The sequence below is a fragment of the Chelon labrosus genome (genome assembly GCF_963514085.1).
Source record: "Chelon labrosus genome assembly, chromosome: 11".
Lineage (NCBI taxonomy): Eukaryota > Metazoa > Chordata > Actinopteri > Mugiliformes > Mugilidae > Chelon > Chelon labrosus.
Genome location: NC_140344.1, coordinates 22,533,063 through 22,551,449, shown reverse-complemented (window position 1 = coordinate 22,551,449; position 18,387 = coordinate 22,533,063). Strand labels below are relative to the sequence as shown.

Here is an 18,387-nt window from a genome sequence, read left to right as displayed (position 1 = left end):
AGTTAGAAAATCCAGCGACCATCGTTAGATGCATTACAGGGACACTGAATCTTACCTTAAACTGCTGGCTAATTAGCATTGTTCATCCAGACTGGAGAACACAAAAAACAGTTGTGGTGTATCACCCACCTGCTCTTTTTTAAGCATTGAACAGATAAAGTCATTGTAGTAGGTGACTTTAACATTCATGTTGATGTTGTCAGTGACAGCCATAGCTCTTCATATACTTCATTGTCCTAACTTAACTTAATGCATAGATACTGAAGGTTTGACAGTATTTACTCATAACCCTCTTTTGTCTGATCATTTCCTGATAACATTTGAATTCCCAATACTGGATTACACAGAAATTGGAAAGACATTTCATTCAGTAGAAGCTTATCTGATGATGCTGTAACTAGATATAAGAGTTCATTCCTTCTTTATTTACCTCAGTGCCATGTGTCAATGATGTGGACAACAGCAACCAAAATTTAATTCCAAGACAAATAGATTTTTTTTGTTGTTGTTGTTGCAAGCACTGCACCATCGCTTAGTACAACTTTTAACTCAGCTGCCCCTCTGAAAAAGACGGTCATGAATCGGAGGAGGCTAGCTCCCTGGTATAATTCACAGTTGTGCAGTTCAAAGCAGGCAGTCCAAAAGCTGGAAAGAATTTGGCATTCTGCTAATTCTGAAGAAGCTCAAATAGCCTGGAAAGATAGTTTAACAACTTATATTAAAAAAAAAACGTAACGTTAGATATAATGTTAACATTATGTGATAATGTTAGATTATTCATTATTAATAGAAGAAAACAAGAACAACCCCAGATTACTTTTCGGCACTGTAGCCAGGCTGACAAAGAGCCACAGCTCTGTTGAGCCATCTGTTCCTTTAGCCCTCAGTAGTAATGACTTCATGAGCTTCTTTACTAATAAAATTGTAGGCATTAGAGAAAAAAATTCAAGGCATCCTTCCGACTGTTGTAAACTATGTAAGTACAGTGGCCTTAGAAATTTGCAATCCTTCCTTTTTGAGCTCACTTCAATAATTACAGCATCTAAACTATCAACTTGTCCTCTAGATCCCATCTCAACTAACTTGCTCGAGGAGGTTTTTCCATTAAACCAGATAAATGTATCTTTATTAACAAGATATGTGCCTCAGTCTTTTAAGATTGCTGTAATTAAACCTTTTACTTTAAAAAGAAAATACTCCCAGATGTTTTAGCCAACTATAGACCCATTTCCAACCTTCCCTTTTATTTCTAAAATTCTAGAAAAAGTTGTTGCTACTCAGTTGTGTCATTATCAAACTGTCATGTAACATCATCAACTTTATGTTGTATTTGTATCACAATCAGATGTATCTTTGACAATACGTCATAGTATCTTGTTCCTCCTGCTCTCTTCTCTCTTTCTTTTTCTGTCACTACCCGGCCGGCCTTAGGCAGATGGGTCCCTCCACATGAGCTGGGTTCTGCTCAAGGTTTCTTCCTGTTAAAAAGGAGTTTTTCCTTGCCACCGTCGCCTTAATGCTTGTTCCAATGGTTTCAGGCCGAGTTTTAGACCGGATTTTGTTTGTGTCTTGAGACAATTTGTATTGTTATTGACGCTATATAAATAAAATTGAATTGAAATGCCTCAGAGGGAAGAATTTCACACAACAACTACTGATGAAGACCAACACAAATAAGAGGAAAACAACTGCTTGGTCCAAGAAATACGACTGGTGGACATTGGACCAGTGTAAAGCTGGATTTTTATTTATTTATTTTTGGTCCGATGACGACCAATCTGAAATTTCTGGTTCCAGTCACCCTGTCTGTGTGAGAGTTGAAGAAGGCGAACAGATGGTAAATGCATGTGGTTCCCATCGTAAAGCATGGGGGAGGAGGTGTGATGTTGTGGAGGGTTTTCTGACACTTCTGGTGATTTATTCATAAGTCAACGCAGCGCCACAACATTCTGCACCAGCACACCATCCCATCTGGTCTGGGATCAGTGGGACCATCCTTTTGTTTTTCTGCAGGACAATCGCCCTAAACGCACGTCCAGCCATGCACTGTAAGGCCAAGGAGTAGAGCGACACCAGATGACCTGGCCTCCAACATAAACCCAGTTCAGATGGTGTGGGATGAGTTGGACGAAAACCAAGAAGTGATTTCATCAAGACTGCTGTAAAATCTGCTAGCTGTTGACACGTTTTAGTTTATTACATATGTGTTACTCATAGTATTGACATCTTCAGATATTTTTCAAGTACAACATAGAAAATAGTAAAGACAAACCTTCGGATGAGTAGATGTGTCCAAACGGATACAGCAAACCATATGTTGCTTTTATTATCATTGTAGAAAAGCACACAAGGTCAATACGTTTGCGCTGAGAGTTCAGTGAGAAAGAGGATATCACTGTCTTTAGTAAATGTGAAGACAAAATATCATAAAATGTTTCTTCAATATGGCCAAAAATTAAAAGTTGTGGAAGCATTAAGGGCCATTATTTAGGTCCGAACTAAATTTTTATGCGAAAACTTGGTCTCATAGTGTTGAGAATTGATTTTGCCCTTTGGGTGGACTTTATGCAGTGATGCTTTATGCTGTTTACAATAAAATGGCTGCGATTAGTTGAAGGATGATACAGTTAGGTGCAGAGGTATTTTTCCCTGTTATAGTGCAAGAAGTTGTTTTTTTATAAAACTTTATAAAAACAACTTCTTTGATTTTTCCCCTCTTCCTGTCCCCCTCTTCCTGTCTTTATGCTAAGCCAAACATGTTTGGGTTAGCTTTATATTTAGTGATGACATGACAAAATGATTAGGGGAAAAAAAATAAGTATCTGTGAACTAAACCCAGAGTTGCATTTTATCTAAAAAGAAGACATATCTCATTAAGTCTCCATGTTCCTCTCACAAGGTGCTGAGCTACCTGAGGGACCACGTGTCCTTCTGTAACTCCACAGGAGACACCTGATTTACTGATTTTTTATTTTTTTTATTTATTTTTTTTAAAAAGCAACCCTGTCATTAAGTATTCACATACAGTAATCCTTCTGCCAAGGACTTTTCAGACATGTCTGAATCAAAAGCTAAAGTTTGAAATCCAATCAGCCTCTGGTGAATCTTTTATGCATTGACATTAACTTTATAGTCACAGTTTTTCATTCTTTATCCTCAGATACTCCCTCTGGAGTTTAACATCTAAATCTCATCACAGAATAGGTGGCCTTCTTACTTTTTGATCCATTTTTTGGCAGGAACTCAGCAGAGGAGACAGAAACTTCACAGCAAAATGCCTGATGTCATTTAACTACATTAGATGTTCTTCCTCTAAAACATGTCATTGTCCAGCCTTTGTCAACTGTCATTCTGTTTTATTCTGTGCAGAGGCACATCTGTCTTTGAAGCTGTAATTTGTACCCAAGCCTTCAGAAGCAATAACCATTAATAGAGAAAGAAGAGGGCAATACGCTTGTAGGAGAATGATATAGGATGTAGAAACTTTGCTGTAACAGAGAAAGACAAGACACAAAGTGTATGAAAGAGGATCTACAAACAGCGAACAGCATGCTGACAATCCTCCAAAGCTCGTAGGCCATTCAGCTGCAGTCAGCCAGAGATATTTTTTGTGAAATCTGACCTGTCAGCCGACATAGACAGTTCTGGGTCCTACCAGCATGGTGGGGCGGTGCAACAGACCCATGTCCCCCTTTTTTTTTAGCCAGGCTCATAACCCACAGCCAGCGATTCACATGGCGGCTGTGTATTTGCTGGGTGGGGCTGGGACTGGGGTCTTTTCTAAAGTGAAATTCATGGTGGCTCTAAGTGTCGGATTGTGAAAACAAAACAAACTATGGACAGGGAACTGAGTCTGAACAGAGCAGAGACGTTCTCCTTCGTCAACCCCTGGATCAGATATTTTCTCTTCTTCTTCAGCTTTTTGTTTTGGGTGAGTAGAGTTGCACTGATGAAGAATATCCAGTAGTGCAGGCCAGTAATGACAAAATGAAAACTCTTAGGTTGTCCCGGGACACCATATATTTGTAGTATTTTGTAGTATACAGATCTCCATCTATCAGGGAGTAGTACCTTTCAAAAAGCCTGCTCTGCAAGAAACAAAAGCCAAAAAGAGCAAACTTATAAATAATAAATGAAGAAATTTAATTCTGCCAGTATATAGAGTTGCAAACTGCCAGAGCAGCCTCCCAGCTGCAACCTATTTTAAGTCTTCTACAGTTATATATGGATACTCAGATTGCCTGTAGATCACTGTAGCAAATGTTTAGAGGTGCATTCTTATCAAATCAGCTAAGCACTGAACACACATTTTAACCTAGGTACAAAAAGGGGACTTTGAAAACACACATTTCCATTTAGTACAAAATGTGGATTCCCATATGCGTACAAAATGTGGACTTTGGAAAAGAACACAAATTCTCATTTACATACAAAATGTGGACGTTGAAAAAACATTTTCATTTGCATACAAAATGTGGACTTTGAAAAAAACACTTAAAAAACATTTTATCTTACATATAAAATGGGAACTTTGAAAAAACACATTCTCATTTATATACAAAAGGGGAACTTTAAAAAAACAAAATCTTATTTACTTACAAAATGCGGACTTCGAAAAAAATACTTAAAAAACTTTTTAACTTACGAACAAAATGGGAACTTTGAAAAAACACATTCCCAATTATGCACAAAATGTGGACTTCGAAAACAATACTTGAAAAAGATTTAACATGTAAAAAAATGGGAACTTTGAAAAACACACATTTTAACTTACATACAAAATGGGAACATTGAAAAACAAAATCTTATTTACTTACAAAATGTGGACTTTGAAAAAAACTTAAAAACATTTTAACTTAGGTACAAAATGGGATCTTTGAAAAAACACACATTCCTATTCATGTACAAAATGTGGACTCTGAAAACAATACTTAAAAAACATTTTAACACATGTACAAAATGGGAACTTCGGGAAAAAAAAACACATTTTAACTTACGTACAAATGAGAACTTTGAAAACACCTAAATTGTCATTCACGTACAAAAAGAGAACTTTGAAAAAATACAAATTCTCATTTATGTACAAAATGGGAACTTTGAAAAAATACACATTCTCATTTACGTCCAAAATGGGAACATTAAAAAAAACAAGAAACATTTTAGCTTACACACAAAATGGGAACTTTGAAAAAACACAAATTTTCATTTTGAAAAAAGACATATTTTTAACTTGTGTACAAAATGGGGACTCGTCATATGCCATGACATGTTACACTGGATATGCCACGGCACATAATATGCAGCAACATCAAAAGAATGCCATGGCATGTAATATGTCAAGGCAGCGTATATATAGTCTTATTAGACTCGTGAATAAAATCTTAAAAATTACAAGGATTCACATTTTGCACTGTTGGATTGTAACCAGATTGTAAGTAGAGCCTTAAAATGCAAGAGACAAAAAAAAAAAGATGGTAGGCAGTTTATTAAAAACTGTATTTGAACTTGAACAGGCTGTTCATCAGCTGATCAAAATTGACTGATGTAAGTGTTTCCAGAAGGCTGATGGGAACGTTGCTCCATGTGATGAAGATGGCTTCATAAAGGGCATCCACAGTCTGGAACTGACATCTGTCTCTGCAAACTTCCCTTGCCATCCATCCATCCCCAAACGTTCTCAATGGGATTTAGATCAAGGGAAAATGCAGGATGGTCCAAAAAAGCAATGTTTTGCTCCTGGAAGAAGTCCTTGATAAGTGGGCTTTGTGAGCTGCAGCGTTGTCCTGTTGAAAGACCCAGTCATTACCACCCAGATGAGGGCTCTCAGTTAAGAGGGATGCCAGCTCCAACATCTCCTCATAGCCAGCAATCGTTGGACGCTCCTGCACCACCTGCATTGTTCCATTGAAGGAAGAAGTACCGCAGATCACAATAGAGCCTCCTCAACTGTGCCGCGTAGAAAACATATCCAGTGGGATCTCTTTGTCATGTCAGTAACGTTGGAATCCATCAGGACTGTCCAGGTTAGATTTTTTGCTTGTCTGAGAATAAAACTTTCTTCCACCTTTCCATGTCCCCTGTTTGATGCTCCCTTGAAAATTACAAGTTTGTGGCATGGGAGGAGACCTGGCCTTTCTCTCGCAGATGCTGTCTTATGGTTACTGGTTATGGATGCAATCAGATTCTTCTCTTTGTATTTTGAAGATCTACTTACATCCTGGTTACGATCCACCAGTGCAAACCAACAGAGATTTTGTCTTTTTGAAAACCATAATGTTACTGATGATGTTTTTAACAGATCCAACACTGCTCAGAAAATTTAAAGATACACTTTGAAAACACATCAGATCTCATCAGAATAAAATCATGAAGCCATGCTTATCAGTTACTTTTAGCTAACCAGTAGCATATTCCCTGCTCATGTTCTCCAACATTCAACACACTGACCACAAGCACTGTCTCTTCACTTTTGCTCTAATTCATCCCTGGCTTTGGCATGCGCTGCTGTTGTGACATAATCAATCACGTAATTTGTTTCATAAAGGGTATGAAGATTTCAATTACAAAAGCGCCACTGTTGTTAGCGCGGCAAAGAGACCAGGAGGAGAGAAAGAGATATAAAGGTAGAGACCCACACAGGGGGCCATTAAACCATCCATCAAGTGTTAGTCATCAGCGGTTGCTTTCACACAAATACACACCATTAAGACTCTCTTTGACTCCTTCACTTTCCAACCACATTACTGGCTGAGCACATAGATCACATCTCTAACAGTACCAAGTCCCTACGCCTCCATTACATCCCTGTTCATCTAGTCCTACACAAAAAAACAGCAAGGAGGGAAACACTGTACAGCACTCTCGCTGTGTTTAGAGCCAATCAGCAATAACTGCACCCCCAGCAGCCGCACACACACCCCAGCCTGTGTTGACTTTGTTTATCAGACACAGGCTCAGAAGAGAACGCTGCAGCCCTAATCCATCAGGCCTTTGTCCCCACGTTCCCGTGGCTCAGTTCAGCTGGCTTTCACCTCCGCACACAGTTCGCTGGGAGAAGCCTGATTCATCCCTTTGAAAAGCCTTTAAAAAAAAAAAGGAGTGCTGGAATACATTCACTGTGTACGTGTGTCTCCTGTTGCAAATGCACACTGCCACCCGTGTTCACACAAACACACACACACATGGTGGAAAACTGACAAATGCAGGTGCACGTAAACTCCCCCCAACAGACAGCTCTGCGTTTCCAAAACCTTGAAAACACTAGTTCAAAAGAAAATGTGCATCATCTGTGGCTTGTGCCTTGGAAATGTAATGTCTTGTCTGGCTGGATTATTGATTTACTTCTTTAAAACACATAAAATATTGTCTGGACACCAAGGCCAGCCAATTAAAAATCACGCAGCTTTCTTCACAAATTATGCCAGGGACCTGCCAGGCTCCTTTCTACGACATCAAGAGATCCAATACAGGTTCTCCAGAATGGAAACAAACTAAAAAAGAGGATTAGTATTCAGGAGGATGTTTGTAAATGTGGAGGCTGGAAATGCAGCCAATGCATACAGTTAGTTATTCGAAGTGAGAAAAACAATCAAAGAAAGGAGAGAAATTAGTGCTGACAATGCAATCAACAGGAAGCTCCAGTCCCAGCTGTTTTACACTCACTTCTCTGTTTTCGTGTGTGGATTTTTTTTTTTTTTTAGCAACTTTAAGGAACACCATCACATGACTCAGGAAACAGTGTCAAGTGATGTTAAGCGCGGCTCTCTAACAAGAGGTCGACTTTCACTCTACAAACAAGATGTTTAATGTAGCGAAAGCTGAAGAAAGCTTCTCCATCAACATCACAGATGGACCGAGTCAGATTTCTTTTGTTTGATGTTCCATGTTAACATCCTCCAAATTTGGACAATTTAAGCCGAGATCCATATGTCTTTTTTTTCTTTTTCCCCAGTTTCTATCCATCTGGATCTTTTTTCATGAACTCCTAAACTGGTGCGGTTACCATGGCTACGGGTGCTCTGCATACTCGGCACCTGAGGAAAGGCTTACTGTATGCTCGCAAATCGCTAATCACACCTGTCCTGCTTGACACTGCAATAAACTCTGCTGAAAATAGGAGTCGCCGCACTCTTAAACGTTTCCACAAATTAGAAATAAAGAAACACAGCAAACCCAGATAGAATTACAAATCTGGTGGATTTCAGAGGCATTGCCGTGGCTAATGAATGAATTTAGTTGAATTTTTCAGGCAAGACCACCATGAGATAAATCACACTGGTAATGTGCTAACTAAACCTGTATAAAAAATAAACTCTTTCTTTTTCGCAGGTTTTCTCCTTGTTGATAATCGCAATCGGGGTGTATGCTAAAATCCAGAAAGCCACAGGTACATGAAACAACACTGTTTCCGCACATTTCCCAGAATCTTTGTGTGTTATGTTCCTTTAGCTACAGCTTTGTTGGTGTCCTCTTTAAACTGCAAACCTGTTGACCTATCCAACAAAACAATTGTATGCCACGTCTGGTTGTTTGGGTTTCAGCTTTAGCCTTAGTTAACCTAGTGTCTTCATTTTCCACATTTTATTTGACTATATAGCTGACGGACAATGAAAAAGGGATTAACCTGGGCCCCACTGAATGATTACGCCTCCGTATCGGTGCATAATCCCAAACAGATCACTGGTGATTTCAGAGAATAAAGGCACCTGGCGTAGGAAGCAAAAGTAGGAAACAACAGTGCACATGACGGAATTAATTTACGCATAGATTAGAAATGAAGGTTGGGTGGAAACAATAAACAGGAAGTATATGTGGGAATAGAGGAGGCCAGCTATCTAAACAGAAGCTGTTTCCCTGTCTTTCTGCCAGACACGGTGCGGGACACGTTCCTGATCGACCCGGCTGTCATCCTAATTGTGGTGGGGGTGGTCATGTTCTTCATCACATTCTGTGGCTGTATCGGAGCCCTCAGAGAGAACATTCGCCTCCTCAAGACAGTAATAGACATAATAGATACTAATACTAATGCTCGTGCTGTGCTTTGCTACCGATCCAGCAGCTCAAATGACATTTATTCCAAAGCCAGAGTCTTACATCTTAAATCTGTCAGCTGTGATTCTTTGTCTGACTGCGTTCTAATATTTTTTGTCTTTTCTTGCTTTAGTTCTCCTTCAGCCTGACACTGGTCTTCCTCACCCAGCTGGCCATAGCAATTTTGGGCTTCTTTTACTCTGATCAGGTACCCGCCTCTTATGATAGTTATTCTGTAATACAAGGCCACTTTAAGTCCATGCTTAGTCTCCAGTTCTATTCCAGAGTTACACCACCATCGACCGTGAGCAGCATTGATTTAGTGTGTTCTTTATCCGTCACTTGGCCATTGTGAATGTTTGTAAACTACAGTATATACAACTTAATGAGACATCTGAATCCACAGATGGGCCCTCTGAGTCCACGGGCGAAATGTCTTGCCAATGTCTGTGATGCACAGCGTACACAGAAAGAAAAAAAAAAAAGACATATACACTAGTTTCCAGTGGAAATCAGTGTTTGTGTCACTACCTATAAAGCATACAAATGATTTTCACTGGTTTGTTTTGTAGACTGACAGAAGAGACTTCCCTGGTTCTGAGCAGTACACACTGCTGGGGAGGTAATCCACATTAAAATAAGTTAATTTAGACAAGACTTCACACTTGGATCACCTCTCCCAACCATCAGGATGCTAGGAACTTTATTTACTGCTATTCATTAATAATAATAATAATAATAATAATAATAAAAGATTTAATGTAGGTCATTCATTAAAGAACAAGAATCATCCTGTGTTACATTCACATCATTTTAATTGAGGGTCCTAATCTCTGGATGTAGGACAGTAGATAACCTACTTCATGGAGCTTACTTACATTGTACACCGATCAGCCACAACATTAAAACCACTGATAGGGAATAAATAACATTGACACCACTTGCAGTGTTCTGCTGGGAAACGTTTGGACCTGGCATTAGTGTGGATGTTACTCAGACATGTAGCACCCACCTAGACCAGACCAGGCACCCCCACCCCATAGCAATGACACTCCTCGATGGCAGTAGCCATCCCCAGCAGGATGCAGCCTGACACAGGCACACACACAAAAACAGACGGTTTAGGAACTTAGGAACTCAAAAAAACATGAAAAACAGCACAAGTTGATCTGGCCTCCAAATTCACGAGGTCCCAAACTGATCAAGTATCTGTGGGATGATCTACAGAGGCCCCTCCCCTCAACCCATAAGACCCAAAGGCCCCCACTAACAACATTTTGTTGCCAGACACCACAGGACACCCTCAGAAGGCCCATGTCTATTCTCCGATGAGTCACAAGGGAGACCTACATAATATTAGGAAGGTGGTCTTAATGTTATGCCTGATCAGTGTATGCACATGCCTGTATATGTACTGTATATGGCCCCTGTGATTGATTTTAAGGCAACCAGGATGGGAAGTATCCCTCTTTCAATAATCTTCTTCAGTAACATCCCATTAGAGCTCCACTGAGAATAAAAACACAACAGCCAGCAGTGGCAACATTCCCTGACATCAGTGTGCGGTGGCGAGGTGCCTGATACCTCTCCTCTCCCCAGTGTTCTCTGTCAGCGCCGGGACTGCCTGCTGCTAAACAGAGCAGTTTAACAACCCTCCCAGCATCCTTCCTCGCTAAATGATTCAAATGCTTCGGCACTTCAAAGTGGAACCAAATGTTCCATTTCAACAGATCCCTTGAAGGAGACATTGCCGCTAATGACATAGTGTGACGATGGGCTCCAAACCCCACAAGCAAATGGTGGAACGTGGAAACATAGAAATGGAGAGCAGTGTGGGGTGAGGGCGAGGGGAACACTGTGAAAATCCTAACACAATTTAGCAAAAATACTTCAGGATGAAAATCTGGGCTATTTTGATAGCGCTCACAGTGTTTGTCAATGTAACCTTTTCTAACAGAGTCTATAAAAGGAACAATTCACAAAGCCTTCAGCAAAGCCCTCATGGAAGTTCACTGTCAGCTTAATGAAATTTTAAAGTTCAGAAGATTATTAGCATAGAGTGCTCTTATTAGCATATATTACATCTGAAATCAGTTTGTATAACCGTGGCCTTCCTTGTTTTCAAATCTTAAAGAGTGGAAAGACTGAATAACCAAATATGAACAATTCATGGCCTCATTAATAGCCAGAAAATGAAAATAATATTACACACAATAAACCGTCAAAATAAAGTAGGGCACACTTTTACCGTCTGTTTAGTTTCATTACTCCATCAAATTAATGGATTTACTCACATCTGACTTACTCACATCTGACAAAACATTAAAAACACAGGCGTGCACTAAATCCAACATTGTGACTGTTACATTGTTCAATTTATGCTGAAACAGGGTAAGAAATGTGGTAATTCAACTATATGATCATTCTGGAGGATGTGGCCTTTGGGTCCTATAGGATGAGGGGAGGGGCCTCTGTGGATCATCCCACAGATACTTGATCAGTTTGGGATCTAGTGAATTTGGAGGCTAGGTCAACACCTTATGCTGTTCTTCATGTTTTTTTGTTTTTTTTTTAGTTGTTCCTAAAGCGTTTTTGTGTGTGTGCGCCTGTGTCAGGCTGCATCCTGCTGGGGATGGCTGCTGCCATCAATGAGTGTCATTGCTATGGGGGTGGGGGTGTCTGGTCTGGTCTAGGTGGATGGTAAATGTCTAAGGAACATCCAAATGAATGCCAGGTCCAAATGTTTCCCAGAAGAACATTGTACTGTCACAAGATGGTCAATGTTATTCACTTCTCCTGTGAAACATGTCAGTACACATTACAGTTCAATATTAGTACAAACTACAGCCTCTAAAATGGAAACACAGTTGAATCAACAGCTTGTTTACTTCAAACATATCATGAAGCTAAGATTTAGTGCGGGAGTATTACATTAGAATGCATTTGTTTTCACAGTGTACCTAATGAGCTGGCAAGTAAGTGTATATTTCATCTAGCTTTGGTTCAGCTCGAGTGGAGCCAATGAAAATCCCCATATTAGAATAACAGATGGTTAAGTTTGAATAAATCACAGCTTAAAGAGCGTAAAATCTACATGCATACTCTGGGTTTGGTACGTATCGATTTCAAAGGCATTTAGTTATTTTATTATTATAGAGTTCCTGCTCACTTGTTTGTTGTTTCCAAACATCCCACAGAACGTTAACAATATGATGTTACGTAGACAGGCATTAATATTTATTTATTTTTTATATGGACAGATGTATAAGGAGAGAATATACAATGAGGAGACTAATGCTGCATAATGTGTCTTTCACAGCCTAAGGACAAAATTTTCAACACGTGTCTTTAGGGGCCTTTCTAGAAAAACAAATGCATGTGCAGTGCAGTTCAACGATACACACTAATAATGCACGTTCAAATGACAATAAAGATATCATAAAAGGAAAGCCACCTAATTAACTGTGAATGCACCCTGAGTAATTAACTGAGCCAGAAAAAAACTTGAGGTGTCATTGAGCGCCTTAGCAGCCAATTCATGAAGACAATTGCAGATAGTTCACCTCTGGTGATTTTAATGAAGTCATTATTAAACAGACTTACTTTCTTTACAATGTGTAAATGTGATTTTTAAGCTATTACTCCTCTTATACAACCCCTTGTTTTTCTTCTTACAGACACGAGATGCTTTTGGAAAGTTTGTGAAGAAAGCCATTGTGCACTACAGGGATGACCTGGATCTGCAGAACCTGATGGATTACATCCAGAAAGAGGTGCTACGGCCAATTCCACTTAGCTCTGGTGGCTGTGCTTGTGTCTGTAGCTATCCTCGGCACACCAATCTTCAGACAGATCGCAGCTGGTGGTTTATTGAATATGTTTAAGCACTAAACTAACAAACCACAGCTAGTGCCCACAGGTTTACTTAATTATTTATTTGTTTGTTTATGGCTTTGGTGGCGGTTTTCCACATGAGAGACTACATGCACTGTATAATACAATTCCTGTACAATTCCTGGGTATCCTCATGCAATATTCCTCTCCCATCTGCACATACTGGCATGTTTGCGAGTCTGAGTTTTCCCATGAGAGAAGCCCGGACTGGCAGGGTTTATGTGTAACTCTCCACTTTGTACCTAAGTAGGAATGTGTGTGTGAGACCCCAAACAAATAAGAATGTGTTTAAGTCCCCTCTTTGTATGCAAGTAAATTGTGTGCATGTGTGTAAGTACCCAATTTGCAAGTAAGAAAGCATGTAAGTCCCCATTTTGCACATAATGTGTGCATATCCTCACTTGTACGTTAGTAAGAATCAGTGTTGGGAACGTTACTTTAAAAAAGTAATTAGTTATAGTTACTCGCTACTTGTTCCAAAAAGTAACTGAGTTAGTAACTGAATTACTCTATAATAAAAGTAACTCGTTACCAAGGAAAGTAACTATTTGCGTTACTGTTAAAAAAAAAAGTTGCTATATGTCAAAGAATTTGGATTTTTTTGAGCAGTTTTCACAAGTCAGTTGAAATGAGAACAGACAGGTGTTTGTAGTAACTTTCGATATTTATACATATATTTTCTATTTCTATTTCTATTATATTTATATATATATATATATATATAATATTTATATTTCGATAGGGTTTAGACGGCGAGCTATCATCTGTGGTGGAGGTATCGGTGTTTTTGGCCACTAGCTTTGTAGATGCGTGTGTTGTTGTGAGATGCTTCATTAAATTAGAGTTGCTTACAACGGATGTCGACAAAGTCTTCGCTCCTGGACATAATGTGCACATTACATGCACGTTCCTCCCTTTGACCACAATGATTTTTTTAATTTATTGAAGTAGTACTTATATCTCCACCTTGAAAATGCCAACTTTTCATCGGATTGCTCCTGACTCGCCATCTCTGCTGCTTCTTCGAATCTCTGTTTAGCTGTTGTGTGTGTGTGTGGCGCGTGTGCTGGCATGTGTGTAAAAACACTGGCTCTGATTGGCTACCATGAAACATGACTCTGCCTTAGCCAATCATAATCGCTTACCTCGTTATTAACCCACCTCCTCACTAGCGGTGAGACAAGGGTGCGTTCGGATTACACAGTTTATTCAATCAATGCATAGTAACGCACCGCATTTAACGTCCAGTAACGTTAACGGCGTTGTAACGACGGGAAAAGTAATTAGTTAGATTACCCCGTTACTGAAAAAATAACGTCGTTACCTAACGCCGTTCTTTTAAACGGCGTTATTCCAAACACTGGTAAGAATGTATGTAAAGCCCCAGTTTCAGTGTAAGTAGGAACGTGTGTGTGTCCCCCACTCTGTATGCAAGTAAGAAGATGTGTATAGTTCCCCACTTTGTAAGCAGGAAAGCGAGTGTACAAGTAAGAATGTGTGCAAGAGCCCACTTTGTATGCAAGAATGTGTTTCTGTACAAGTCCCCAATTTGCACATTCTGTCATATAGTCCCCACTTTGTATGCAAGAAAGCATGTGTGTAAGTGTCCATTTGATACGTAATTTGCAATATGTGCAAGTCCCCGTTCTGTATGTAAATCGGAATGTGTGTAAGTCCCCATTTTGCACGCAAGTGGGAGTGTTTGAACACTACAGACCAAGACTATATTTCTAAATATACCTCAGTGCTTCTCTTCCCTCACTCTGTCTCTCGCTATCTCTCACTTAGTTCAAGTGTTGTGGATGGAACAACTACACAGACTGGTCTTGGAACCTCTACTTTAATTGCACACACGAGAACCCCAGCACCGAGCGCTGCGGCGTGCCTTACTCCTGCTGCACTCCTGTTCCTGGAGAGGTTTGTTCTTTTCTACGGAGAATCACAACATGCGTGGTGGGGACACAATCTGCACGGAAAACCCGAAAACACTGATTCAAAGGAGGTCTCACGTACTGTTGGGTGTCATCTAGCGACATTTGTTAAGCTGTTTGGGTGGCTCGGGTCACGTACTCTAAGTGCCCCTGGGCAACAGTGAAGCTTATGTTGCTTACAATGGCAGGCGAGCACCTTATAAGGCAGCTCTACTGCCACTGGTGTGCATGTGTGAATGAGAAACATTGTTAGGTGCTTAGAGTACAACTAAGAAAAGTGCTATGAAAGAGCATATCACTGACCTCTAAAAGGAGTAATGTCTCTGCCAAAACCTGTACGCTATCTGACTACAACGTTTAGACCTAGGTTATGGACCTGCACTTAAGAGTTTAACATTCACACTTGGGCAAGAGACAAGAACACAAACCCAGTTTTTCACAGTAACACGAAAAGCTGAGGTGCTCCATCTACAAAATAATAAAAAATAATAGCTTTCTTTTCATGCAGACAGGAAAAGAGTCATGCTGTCAGTATCACAGACTGTGCCTGATGACGTCAATATTCAGCTGTTTAAAAGCGGTTAAGGCCAGGAACAGAATCATCATCTATAGCTTGCCAGAACGCTCGCTAAACACAATCATAAAAGACAGAGTAAAGTAAAGATAGTATTGGGAAGAGTAAATCCAAGACTATCTGTATGCGACACACCTGATAGAAGTGGTGGTAATGGTGTGTAGATGCTGACATATAGTCAGACTTGTCTGTAACAAACAGCATTTCATTTAGCCACTGGATATATGCACAAGTTTGTCAAACCTGCAGTGTTGTTTTTTTTTTTTTTTTTTTTTTTTTTTGCCTGAGGCAACAACATATCTACGTCTGCAGGTTTAAACCGATGTGGCATTACTTTCCTTCCCTTTGGGGTTTTTGCTCGGTTGTCATGCGCGAATCTGGTCTGATAACCAGTTTCTTCCTTTGAAGAACGTGCAGAATGACTGGTGTGTGAATTTGAGTGCCTCGGTGAGTGACATGCTGGTTCCATGAGGTGTTTTGCGTCTAAAACAAAGTTCAGAAAAATATAACGATCAAGGGAATAATGTGTGAAATTAAGGTAGACACGGAGAAACAGCAGTGACAAGCTGAAGTTAATCAACAGAAATAGCATTAGGTGTTGGTATGCTATCAGATGGGATGCCTATAGAAACATTACAAGCCTTTATAGCACGTTGGCAGTAATGACTTTCCTTTCTTCAAACCTCTTTCATGAAGGTTTGATGATATTTCGTATTCACAGGATCAACACCGCAGCTATCTGCACATGCATAAAATTGTGATGTCTGCATGGTAGCACACAAGCAGTATATATGTAAATGAATGTACTCACGCATGCATGAACACACACATTTATGCGCGCACGCACACACAAATCGGCATCCAAAATATCTCTCTCATCTTTTGCAGACGCAGCAGCGTGGCTTGAAAGGCACCGCTGACAGAAAAACTAAAGAGTCCGTGTAGATCCATCACTCTGATATTGATTAAACATCGTGCTACACGGAAAACAGATCACAGCAACCTTTTTCTACATGGGTGAAAAATCAATTAATTAAACAACATAAGAGCTGATGCAGTGCTGCAACCTGCTGGCAGTAGTCTGCACCTGCATGGTGCAACGGCATGCTGCAACAGCCGGGGACGACTCATGAAGCTCTTGCAGCTCTCATTCACATATTCTTTTGTAAACACTACAGAAAAAATAGAAGTGCTAAGATCAACTTGGTAATCTCTTGTTTCTTCTGTCTCCGTGTCTTTCCCCTTATCCGTCTTTCACACAGACAGTGATCAACACCATGTGCGGTTTTGGGGTCCAAGCCCAAACGTACCTGGAGGCAAACAAGTCAATCTACCCAGTAGGCTGTGCAGACAGAGCAGTGATGTGGATCGAAACTCATCTGTTGCTGGTCGGGGCTCTCGCCCTGGGTCTGGCCTTGCCTCAGGTAACCCCACACTTTCACTTATTAACGCAGGTTTGCACTAATTCAAAATAGCCTCTTGCAATTGCTAAACTCAGATAATTCTGGGCCTAGGTGAGTCAAGTTTTGCCCTACATAAACTTATACACACACACACACACACACAAGTCAATACAGGTATCAATGGAGGATCGCTGGATTGAGGGCGTAGCAATCAACATATTGGCTTTAGCTGCTCCCTCAAAGGCAAACTCGTATGGTGCATTTGGGCGCGGTGTGAGTCTGAGCAACACTTCATCAATCACGACCCTGTACTGTTCCTGCAGTAGCCCACGTACGAACATCAATCTGAGAGCTTCCAACAACTTCCCGGCACAAGTTCACATTGTCTCACATAAAATATCCTTGTCCTTGCACAAAGAAAGAGAAAAATTGAATAAAAATCTTATTCTTGAGGAAACCAATAAGGACTAGGGTTAGTGTGAGGCCACTGGGAAAGAAGTGATTTAAAATAGAGGCTTATACCTAGACAGCTATAACTAGGCACAATGGGGCAATGAAAGTTTAACCGCACATTATTCTTTTATTACATTTTCTTAGATCAAATGCGCGGGTTAATGCGCAACTGAGTGAAGAAGCCCGTGTGTGATAATGTAACATTATATATCTGAGAAGGATACTGATGATTCCCTCCCGCTCAAGGTGAATTGCCGCACGAAGCACCTCAAATCCCAAAGCATTAAGTGCAGTTGATAACTCAAGTCAGTATGTGAGATTGACCATAAAATCGAATTAGCACTTATCAGGAGCTGCCTCTAAATAATTAGCACACTCACTCATCAGAACGATTTAGGTGCCGTCACGCGACATTCTCGGGTCAGCTCGCAGCCTCGCCGGATGGATCTTCCAGCCCGATCTCTCTCACTCTCGTCTGCCTGATTGGGTCCCCGGTGATTCTGCTAAGAGGGAGGCATGTGAATTTCCCTGTCAAAACTGTTGCATTAGTGTTACATTTGCTTTGATGTGCCGTAAATCAAATAAGGTTCCTTTTTCTTTTCTTTTTTTAGTATTGCACATCCTCACTAAACACTCACTCAGCTGCTCTGTAGGAAGTCAGATCAAACTGTTAATTATTAAAAAGCTCTGCTAAAAGCTGTTCGCCACCAAATGCGCAAGTTTTCCAGCAGAGAAGGAATGCATTCAAAATGTTATCATCCGGTAAAAAGAAAAAGAAAGTATGCAGTAATTTAAAGTGACTCATTCCAAAGAGGCGTACCTAATTTTGAAACAGTTCCACTCCCAGCGCCAAATGGGCATGACAACACCCTTTGAGGGACCTTGAGATGCTCGGCACAGGCTGTACAGTTAAAGATAGTCTGTTCTGTAATCTAAAGTGGCTGCTGCTGTCCTCTAGATTGCAGGCATCGTGCTGTCCCAGATCCTGATCTCTCAGATCCAGGATGAGATTACCTCGGTGTTTTGAGGGTGCGCCGACACAGGGGATGAGAAGGGGAGAAAAGAACTAACAGTACTTCACTGAGCTCCTCCGACATGTGCA

At 40.4% G+C, this 18,387-nt stretch overlaps 1 protein-coding gene across 1 annotated transcript; it reads left to right on the top strand.

The window, feature by feature from the left end:
• Nucleotides 1-3,835: 3,835 nt before the first annotated feature.
• Nucleotides 3,836-18,322, top strand: tspan33b (tetraspanin 33b; the record flags this gene model as incomplete). The annotated part of the gene is made up of 8 exons (XM_084555320.1): nucleotides 3,836-3,931; nucleotides 8,329-8,386; nucleotides 8,869-8,996; nucleotides 9,164-9,238; nucleotides 12,708-12,803; nucleotides 14,713-14,841; nucleotides 16,692-16,853; nucleotides 18,244-18,322. 8 exons carry the CDS (start codon nucleotides 3,836-3,838, stop codon nucleotides 18,310-18,312), a joined length of 813 nt encoding a protein of 270 aa, XP_084411446.1. The 3' UTR covers nucleotides 18,313-18,322.
• Nucleotides 18,323-18,387: the final 65 nt, after the last annotated feature.